The sequence below is a fragment of the Podarcis vaucheri genome (genome assembly GCF_965113315.1).
Source record: "Podarcis vaucheri genome assembly, chromosome: 13".
Lineage (NCBI taxonomy): Eukaryota > Metazoa > Chordata > Lepidosauria > Squamata > Lacertidae > Podarcis > Podarcis vaucheri.
This window is the reverse complement of record NC_138751.1, coordinates 42,838,280-42,848,720: the sequence shown is the minus strand read 5'-3', so window position 1 is coordinate 42,848,720 and position 10,441 is coordinate 42,838,280. Positions and strand designations below refer to the sequence as shown.

The following is a 10,441-nucleotide window of genomic DNA, read 5'->3' as shown; positions in this document are numbered from 1 at the left end:
AGGGATTGTGTAGAATTATGGGAACAGTTTCTAAAGGCCGGAGGCCTTCTTAGGCAGGAATGTCTTAATCCTGCAGATTAAGGGAGGGAGTCTCTGCTCAAGTCCAGATTTGCAGCTATGGCTTCCACCAAAGAATCATGGGAACTGTAGTTTGCCCAGGGCACGGATGTCACTGAGCTACAATTCCAAGCGCCCTGGGCAATCAATATTTCCCAGGTTTCCCCACGACTTTTAAAGAGGCACCAGAGTGCTTTGTGTTTATGTATGCAACAACGGCCGCTCGAATATTGCTAGCCCAACACTGGAAAGAAGAAAATGTCCCCACTATGGAAGATTGGCAAATTAAGTTAATGGAATACGCGGAAATGGCTAAACTAACAGGGAAACTTAGAAATCAAGACAATAACAAATATAAAAAAGAATGGAAAATGCTCACTGCACATTTACAAAAGCATTGTAAGGAAGTGAATTTTTAAAAAGCAGGATTTTAAAAAAAAACTTGCAATGTTATGGATAATGTTTAAATTTGGAGGTACGGTAATTAGAGATAAAGACTTTATTGACATGCATAAATGAAGATAATACAAAGGAACCAGGGGAGGGGAGGGAAGTAATCCCATAAAGTGGGTTTAATATTAAATATGTATACAGTTGTTTTAAATCAGGCATCCCCAGACTCAGCCCTCCAGCTGTTTTGGGACTACAACTCCCACCATCCCTAGCTAGCAGGACCAGTGGTCAGGGATGATGGGAATTGTAGTCCCAAAACATCTGGAGGGCAGAGTTTGGGGATGCCTGTTTTAAATGTTTCATTTTATGTTCTTTTATTTTTCTTTAACGATTTTGCTTATTGTGAAAATTAATAAAAAAGAAAAGAAAAAAAGAGAGTGCTTTGAATGGATGGTGTGTATGTGACTGACCTGTGTGTGGCGACAGGTGAGGCATTTTTCTGTCTGAGGCCAAGGACAAAATAGGACCATCGGCACCAGCTCCACATTCAGAATCAGAGAGTGGTCTGGCGGCTGGCTCATTCGCCAGCCCTCTTGAAGGGGCTGCATCTTGTTGTCCCTATTTTCAAAAAGGGGAAAAGAGAGGACCCAAATAATTACTGCCCAGTCAGTCTGACATCATTACCAGGGAAGATTCTGGAGCAGATCATTAAGCAAACAGTCTGTGAGCACCTAGAAAGGAATGCTGTGATCACCAATAGTCAGCATGGATTTCTGAAAAATAAGTCATGTCAGACTAACCTGATCTCGTTTTTTGACAGAATTACAAGCCTGGTAGATGAAGGGAACGCAGTGGATGTAGCCTACCTTGATTTCAGCAAGGCATTTGACAAGGTGCCCCATGATATTCTTGTAAAGAAGCTGGTAAAATGCGGTCTTGACTATGCTACCATTCAGTGGATTTGTAACTGGCTGACTGACCGAACCCAAAGGGTGCTCATCAATGGTTCCTCTCCATCCTGGAGAAGAGTGACTAGTGGAGTGCCACAGGGTTCTGTCTTGGGCCCGGTCTTATTCAACATCTTTATCAACGACTTGGATGATGGACTCATGGGCATCCTGATCAAATTTGCAGATGACACCAAACTGGGAGGGGTGGCTAACACCCCAGAGGACAGGATCACACTTCAAAACAACCTTGACAGATTAGAGAACTGGGCAAAAACAAACAAGATGAACTTTAACAGGGAGAAATGTAAAGTATTGCACTTGGGGGGAAAAAATGAGAGGCACAAATACAAGATGGGGGACACCTGGCTTGAGAGCAGTACATGTGAAAAGGATCTAGGAGTCTTGGTTGTCCACAAACTTGACATGAGCCAACAGTGTGACGCGGCAGCTAAAAAAGCCAATGCAATTCTGGGCTGCATCAATAGGAATATAGCATCTAGATCAAGGGAAGTAATAGTGCCACTGTATTCTGCTCTGGTCAGACCTCACCTGGAGTACTGTGTCCAGTTCTGGGCACCACAGTTCAAGAAGGACACTGACAAACTGGAACGTGTCCAGAGGAGGGCAACCAAAATGGTCAAAGGCCTGGAAACGATGCCTTATGAGGAACGGCTAAGGGAGCTGGGCATGTTTAGCCTGGAAAAGAGGAGGTTAAGGGGTGATATGATAGCCATGTTCAAATATATAAAAGGATGTCACATAGAGGAGGGAGAAAGGTTGTTTTCTGCTACTCCAGAGAAGCGGACACGGAGCAATGGATCCAAACTACAAGAAAGAAGATTCCACCTAAACATTAGGAAGAACTTCCTGACAGTAAGAGCTGTTCGACAGTGGAATTTGCTGCCAAGGAGTGTGGTGGAGTCTCCTACTTTGGAGGTCTTTAAGCAGAGGCTTGACAACCATATGTCAGGAGTGCTCTGGTGGTGTTTCCTGCTTGGCAGGGGGTTGGACTCGATGGCCCTTGTGGTCTCTTCCAACTCTATGATTCTATGATTCTATGATCTTTCAGGAGCTGCAAGCCTCACCTTTCCACCTCTCGGCCTTGCTCTGAAACTCCTGCCAAGCACTGCTGTAACTTAAAAGGTAAAGGGACCCCTGACCATTAGGCCCAGTCATGACCGACTCTGGGGTTGTGGCGCTCATCTTGCTCTATAAGCCAAGGGAGCCGGCGTTTGTCCACAGACAGCTTCCAGGTCATGTGACCATCATGACTAAGCCGATTCTGGCAAACCAGAGCAGCGCACAGAAATGCCGTTTACCTTCCCATCGGAGTGGTACCTATCTGTCTACAGTGAGGGCGAAAAGTATTTGATCCCCTGCTAAATTTGCCCATTTACCCTCTGACAAAGAAATGACCACTCCATAATTTTAATGGTAGGTTTAGTGCAGCTGTGAGAGACAGAATAACAACAGGAAAACCCCCAGAAACACAGAAGGCAAAAGTCATTATAATGCACATCAATCTCTGACTTTTGTCTTCTGCAATAAAATCATAATAGGGGGGAAAAGAGAAAAAACCAATTTAAAATACAGGTTAAAATGCAATTTAAAATGCAGAATAATAATAACAGACAATGATAGAAACTAAACACTTGTAGTTTAATGGTAAATTTTGAATATAACGGAGACGTAAAAGATTTGCGTTATTATAAAAGATGCAGGAGGAAATGACTAACAATAGGACCCACAAAGGGGAGGAGATTATTTGGAATCTCGTTTCTGTTATGTGTGTTGGATATGTGATTGTGAAACTTTAATTCCAAAAACCATATATATTGTTTCCTTTCAGATATATATGAAAGGAAACAATGGCCACCTCTGAAACCCCTCGTCCGCGGCGCCAGCCCCTGCGCCTCCTTCCCTCTGCACGCGCTCAGAGGCGCTCTCGCCCGGGGTTCCGTCGCCTTCCCGCTAGCGCCCGGCGGAGGGCGCCCCGCTTGGCAGGCGGCGCTGCGGCTGCGGCGGGGAGGCGCGGCCGGGGCGGGGGCGGAGGCGGAGCCGGGCGGCAAGCGGCGTCTCGGCCGGAGTCGAGCAGGACGCGCCGAGCCAGCCGGGCGCGCAGCAGCCGAGAGCCGGGGCCGCGAGTTGCGGAGCAGCGCCAGGCGGTCCGGACGCCCCGCGCCGCCGCCGCCGCCCTTGCGGGCAGGGAGGGAGGGAGGGAGGGAAGGGTGGTGGGTGGGTGGTGGGAAGGGGGTGCCCCCCCACCTAGGGGTGCTGCCTGCCGTCGCGCCATCCGCGCGCCCCCCCTCTCTCCGCGCCAGCCGAAGCTCTCCATGCCCGCGCACGACTGATCCGGAGCGCCTCGGAGCCGGGGGAGGGGGAGGCTGGACGGAGACCCCCCCCGCAGAGCCACCTTTCTCCGCCGCCGCCGCCGCCGCCGCCCCCCCGAGCCAAGCCGGCCCTGCAGGACCTTGGACAGAAGACGCGCCGTCGACCGAGGGAGCGCGCACTGCGGTGGGTACCACCGGGAAAGGGGAGGTTGGGATGCAGCGCGCCATGGCAGAGCATCCCTTCTCCCCCCTCCCTTTGAAGGGGATGCAGCAAAAAACACGGGGGGGGGGCGGAGGCAGCGAGTCCCGTGTGTGTGTGTGTGTGTGTGTGTGTGTGTGTGTACACACGCCAGGATGGGTCGGAGAAAAACCTTGGCAGGAGGAAAGGTATCTTCGGGAAAGATGGGGAGGCAGAGTGAATGGTTTGTTGTTGTCGTTTTAAATTGCATTTGTATCCCACCGTTCCTCTGAAGATGCCAGGGTGGGTCAGGCTAAAATGAGAATAAACCACACACACACACACACACACACACGCATCAGCTCAACGGCACATGCAAGGCACAACCGTTTCCCACTCGGCAGCTGCTTTGCAAAGGGTCAGCATTCGCCATGCAGCAAGTTGCGCGTCTGTAATTATATGAAATGCATGACTGATGCCCGTATAATGTGCTCAGGCAGAGCTTCCCCATGAGTGGGCAAAGTCTGTTGCTTTGGAGAGGCATGTGCCCCTCTGACATTATGCTGTTGACCCAACGGGCTCTGCTCTGGCCCACCAGAGGTGCTGCCGTGATCCATCCAACACACCGGCGAGAGGCTTTTGTTTTGTTTTTTTGCTGCAATGGGATAATATGGCTACCTCTAGGGAACGCACAGGGTTTAGCACATGGCTGCATGTGCAGAGCTTGCGCAGGGGGTCGTACACAGGCTTCGGGTCTGCTGGAGTAGGGCAGGGTGTCAGGCCATGTCGGTAAAAATAAAAAAAGGTGGAGCGAGAGACCCAGCAGCCAATGTGTATCTGAGGTGTCCTTAAAGATTTGGGAGGGGAGGGAAGAAAAAGAGAGGGATGCAGTGGAAGCCAGAAAATGATGCCAGAAAAGGATGGATGGAGACAGGAAAGGGAGGGGGTGAGAAGGGGCTTCTGCACCCTCAGGGAAAGGGTGGGGGGGTGAGATTCTGTGTGCTTGCTCCGCTGTTGCTTATCTGAACCATTTTTCCTTTGGCAGGTCTGAACTGAATCTGTAAGGCTGCAGCATAGGGGTGCTTGAAGCAGAGACCGCTGCCCGTGCCCAGCCAGCAACCCCAAAGGTGGCAGGCTGACGCCCAACCCCCCTGTTCCGTTCGCCTCCCTCCCTCCTCTGCTACTTGCGCCATGGGTACCGTCTTGTCCCTTTCCCCCAGTTACCGGAAGGCGACCCTCTTTGAGGATGGCTCGTCCATGGTGGGCCATTACACGGCCGTGCAGAATAGCAAGAACGCCAAAGACAAGAGTCTCAAGCGTCACTCCATCATCTCGGTGCTGCCTTGGAAGCGGATCGTGGCTGTGTCGGCCAAGAAGAAGAACTCCAAGAAGGTCCAGCCCAACAGCAGCTACCAGAACAACGTCACGCACCTCAACAACGAGAACCTGAAGAAGTCCCTCTCCTGTGCCAACCTCTCCACTTTTGCCCAGAACCAGGGCGTCCAGCCGCCGGCGCCCAACAACCAGATTTCCACCTCCAAGAGCAACCTGTCCTCCGTCAAGAAGACCCCCCACCCCAACACCAACTCGACCGGCACCCCCAAGAGGGTCATTGTCCAAGCTTCGACCAGCGAGCTGCTTCGGTGCCTGGGCGAGTTCCTCTGCCGGCGATGCTATCGCCTGAAGCACCTATCGCCCACTGACCCGGTCCTGTGGCTTCGGAGCGTTGACCGGTCCCTGCTCCTCCAAGGCTGGCAAGACCAAGGCTTCATCACCCCGGCCAACGTGGTGTTCCTGTACATGCTTTGCCGGGACGTCATCTCTTCCGAAGTGGCCACGGACCATGAACTCCAAGCCGTCTTGCTCACCTGCCTCTATCTCTCCTATTCCTACATGGGCAACGAGATCTCCTACCCTCTCAAGCCCTTCCTGGTGGAGAGCTGCAAGGAGGCCTTTTGGGATCGCTGCCTCTCCATTATTAACCTCATGAGTCCCAAAATGTTGCAGATCAACGCCGACCCGCACTATTTCACTCAGGTCTTTGCCGACCTGAAGAACGAGAGCAGCCAGGAAGAGAAGAACAGGCTGCTCATCGGCCTGGACCGGTGAGCTTTCGGGCTCCCTTGCCGCTGGGATGAGGGGGGAACATTTTTTCCTTCTTTTTATGTTGTTTTTGTTTTTGAAACAAACCGGGACACAAAAGGTGGGCATGGGCAAGGCTGAGAGAGGACACTTGAGCCTCCATTCTTCGGCTTGGCTTTTTGGGATCCAAAAAACAGACACATTTCGAAAAGGATAAGTGGTGAAGTCGGGCCTCGCCAGTCTGGTTTTCTGTGGCTTCCTCTCGCCCTCAATGTCAACAAGGAGGGGGCGAGCAGGTGGGGCTTGGAGCTAAGCGCAACGCTGGCAAGACCACGGCGTCCCTTCGCCTCTTGGCTTTTGCCTCAGAGATCCTCAGCCGGGGAGGGGAGATCCATCTTGTACTTCTTAATTCCTCGCCGTGGATTGCGGAGGTGGTGAAACAGCATTTACTGTCCTCCAGACGAAAGCGGGAGCCAACCCAGCGCATGTTGCAGAGCCTGGCGTTCTGGAAAAGGGATCAAAGGACGGGATCCGCCTCCTCTTTTTCTTTCCACCATCTTGCGCACTCGCCTGAGCGAAATGACACCAAAACAGTATTGGCCTCCGGAAAGGGACCCTTATTGCATGGAAACACGTGGCTACGCCCTAGCAGAAGTGGGGAAGGAAAAGTCAGGCATATTGCAGGCCCTTTGGCATGTCTCCCCTCTCGCCGCCTTTCCCTGGGGGAGGCAGCCTCTTTGGTTTACATCCGTGCCAAAGGGCAAAGGTGAGATTTGGGGGGTCATTTCCTGTGACAGTACCCAAAGGGGAAAAAAAGTCAAGGTAGCCAATATGGAATGGGTGGCTGAGATGGAATGGGCACTCACCTAGTATTAATTTTGCTGGCAAGTTATTTAGGTGGACGTTTGATACATTTTGAGTTTTATTTTTTATTGCACAGTATATAAACTGGCTGCTTCAGATCAGAGTGACTATGATTCTGTTGAGGCCTTCTGAGCAGCTGGAATAATGGTCCCTTTTCAAGATAAACCTTTCAGGAAAATGTAAGGCTGGTGCCAGTCGCTTTGTTGTCCAGATGATTCGGTGCTGAAACCCCGATATACAGCTGATATTCTTTGTTACAGATTCCTCCCTCCCCATCCTGAAATGGAAAATTCCTTGGCATTTATTTAGCCAGCCAACCATCTTAATATTTTATGAGGGCTGGGGGGGGGGGGAGGGAATGTACCAAGCGGGGAAAGAATGATGACTATGTAATCATAAAGAGATTCATAGCAAACACTACAATTTCAGGAACAGATTGTGACTAAAGAAGCCTGGGAATATAAAACTGAAGCATATACAGAATAGACACACATTGAGTATATTCTGAGATTTATATTGCTTTTTTAGTCTCTCAAAAAAGCATGCTGGCTCCTAATATTTTTTCAGTATCCCTTCCCCCCACATTTCTGGCACTGAAACATTTGATGTAGTCCTCTAAAAAAAAATTATTCTGGTGCTTAGGAATTTAATTTATTTTGCTTAGCCCTCTGGTTCTCAAAAAGGAAGAGGTTAAAAAATCTTTCTGATCAGCAAGCTTCAGGGATGGTAAATGTATATAGAGAAGAGTGGGGGGTGGGGGTGGGGGCGGTTGGGGAGGGCGGGAGTGCAACAACACCGAAATATACACTGAATTTTGCTCAGTTAATGACATGCCGAATTAAATGCCAATAGTCCCGGGTCTAGGATTCTGCTGAAGATGTGAACTTCCTTTACAATGGAGGTCATCTTCTCTGTATTTAAGTTCCCGTGGGACAACAGAGAGGACAAAGACGCTCAAACACTGTCGGGTGTTGAGGTAGCTATTGGACAAAAGGCCAAGTTCAAAGCGTTCTGGACTCCATCTCTGATCCTGGTGTTATGGATGCTGGCATTCTGGCAGAAGGAAGGCTTGTCTTGTACTTAACGGTTGTTGAATAGGGTAGCTTGCAATTAACTTCAAAGCAGCAGAGCACTATTTAAATTAAAGAAAATAATAATGTAAGAGGAACAGGAAAAAAAAAGCTGTGAAATTTCAAAAGGAAAAAAAAAAGGTCTGAGCTGAGAGGCTTTGAGGTAGACAGGAGCTGAGATTTTGTGAATATGAAACGGCTGCTGGGTTTGCTAAGCAGGTCCTGCCATCACCTCCGAAAGCTAGGCCGAAATCTGAGCCATTCAAAAGCGAGACACTGACTGTTAAGCGTATGTTTTGGGTTCATAGTGGGAAGGAGAGCCTTAGAGTCGCGAGGGAGGGCTTTGGGTCCTTCGCAGTGAATGGGGAATCGGGGGGTGTACAGATCTCCATTGCATGACCATTTTTGCTGCTCTAAAATGGATGGCACATATTTCATTTCAGTCCCCCCATCATCATCAACTTGGGTGTTCCTTGCTCAGCTTCTTCGCTGGCACCTGGAACACCTTGAAGACTAAATTCTAGCCTGTCTCTGGATAAATCATTCTCCTAAACACCCCCTTCTTCATATGCTTTCCTTCTTTTCTATTTAATATAAAAGGGAAATTATAGTTCTTGAATCAACGTGGTTCTGGAAGGTTGTGGCTTCAGTCCTATGCATGCTTACCTGGGAGAAAGCCCCAGTGAACAAAGCAAGGCTTACTCCAAAGTAAGCATACCATGGCTTGCATTGCAGAGGGAGCTAACAGCCGTATGGTGCAAAAACCTGTCTTGTTCTTTTTGGGAGTCCTGGATCCAGTGTATTTATTGGGATTTTTGTAACAGCAAACAAAAGATCAACTGATATACTTGAGTACATAAGAGCAATGAATGGGGTTTTAACGTGCTGCTATACAAAGCGAATACTTTTTAGAACAAAATCTATGCTAATAAATACAAAGGGGTGTGGGTGGGAGGGAAAAAAGGTCTTTCTTTTGTTCTTTCACCACTGCTTTCCAGTGACGTTTTTGCATGCCAAAAGCATCTTTTGACAAAAGGCAAAACCTTAGAACAGCTGATTGTAAAAACAAAGAAGCAAAATAAATCGCTGTGCACAAATTTCAAGCACATCACCCCCCCTCCTCCCCACCGCTGTCAAAACAGGCCCTCCTACCCTTAGGTCATTCAAATCGATATATTTTCATCTTGAGACTTCTAGACCTTTTCTAATCTTAACTGTACACAGTTCTTAAGAGTTCAGCTGTGTTCTAAACCGTTGTTACTTCTTCTTTCTTTTTCAAAAGGAAAAAAAAATCTGAAAGAAAAAAATGTGCCATTTTTTTCACTTGAAATTCTGCATACCTGTACATTTTATGTGTGGGGTGGGTTGGGGAGGGGAGAAGAGGAGAAAAAAACAGAAAACCTGCTAAATTCTACATGTATGTGTATGTTAAGGTTTTTGGGGTTTTGTTTTTTTTAGTGTGCAATCTCTTCTGTAGATATTTGTTGACCAAAATTGGTATTATGATTATGATTATTGCTTATTATTACTTAAATTAATTTATAAATTGTCCTTTTTGTATGTATGTGTATTATAGTGAGTTTGTAAGTATGTGAGGTTTATAAATATGACAAGACTGTCACAGAGCTGTGTGTGCCTGTAACTTAACGCCCCCCCTTATTTTTATTTATTTTTGTACTGTGCTGATTAAAAATAAAATGCACTGACCATCCATTACATGATGGTTTTCAGAGCTTTATTTTATATATATATATATATATTAAAAAACATATGCTGTTGTATGATGGCAGGAGGCGATGATAGACAATGAAGACAATTGTAAATAACAGAGCCATCGGAATTTAATTGGATTTGCCTTGTTGAGAGCAGTTTAACGCAAGAGGCTCTTAAATCAAGGTTAAGTCAGTATGGTTCACGGGTTCTCTCCTGGTTGCCACGGAGGCAATATCCTGCAGAAAATGAGTAGGCAGAACGAAGTTCGCTGGACAACATCATGACAGATGGTTGCTAGGATTTTTACAAAATATGCTGGCCTAGGTAGACTTTGATCTGATTCACCAATAGTACACACTTAGAATCACTTAAGACTACAAACCTGTGTCCCCTTACCTGGTAGTAAAGGTAAAGGGATCCCTGACCATTAGGTCCAGTCATGGCCGACTCTGGGGTTGCGGCGCTCATCTTGCTTTATTGGCCGAGGGAGCCGGCGTACAGCTTCTGCGTCATGTGGCCAGCATGACTAAGCCACTTCTGGCGAACCAGAGCAGCGCACGGAAACGCTGTTTACCTTCCCGCTGGAGTGGTACCTATTTATCTATTTGCACTTTGATGTGCTTTCGAACTGCTAGGTTGGCAGGAGCAGGGACCGAGCAACGGGAGCTCACCCTGTTGCGGGGATTCAAACCGCCGACCTTCTGATTGGCAAGTCCTAGGCTCTGTGGTTTAACCCACAGCGCCACCTGTGTCAGCCCCATTAAATCTAGCAGGACTTGTATCTGTAAGCAGACCTGCATAGGA

At 48.2% G+C, this 10,441-nt stretch overlaps 1 protein-coding gene across 1 annotated transcript; it reads left to right on the top strand.

Moving 5' to 3' along the window:
- Positions 1–3,546: 3,546 nt before the first annotated feature.
- Positions 3,547–9,640, top strand: CDK5R1 (cyclin dependent kinase 5 regulatory subunit 1). Its single transcript, XM_082195502.1, has 2 exons — positions 3,547–3,914; positions 4,954–9,640. The coding sequence occupies exon 2, from the start codon at positions 5,100–5,102 to the stop codon at positions 6,015–6,017; it is 918 nt and encodes a 305-aa protein (XP_082051628.1). The 5' UTR covers positions 3,547–3,914; positions 4,954–5,099; the 3' UTR covers positions 6,018–9,640.
- The last annotated feature ends 801 nt before the right edge of the window (positions 9,641–10,441 follow it).

Coding starts and splice junctions, on each gene's coding strand:
- CDK5R1 (XM_082195502.1), top strand. CDS start 5,100: ATGGGTACCGTCTTGTCCCTTTCCCCCAGTTACCGGAAGGCGACCCTC.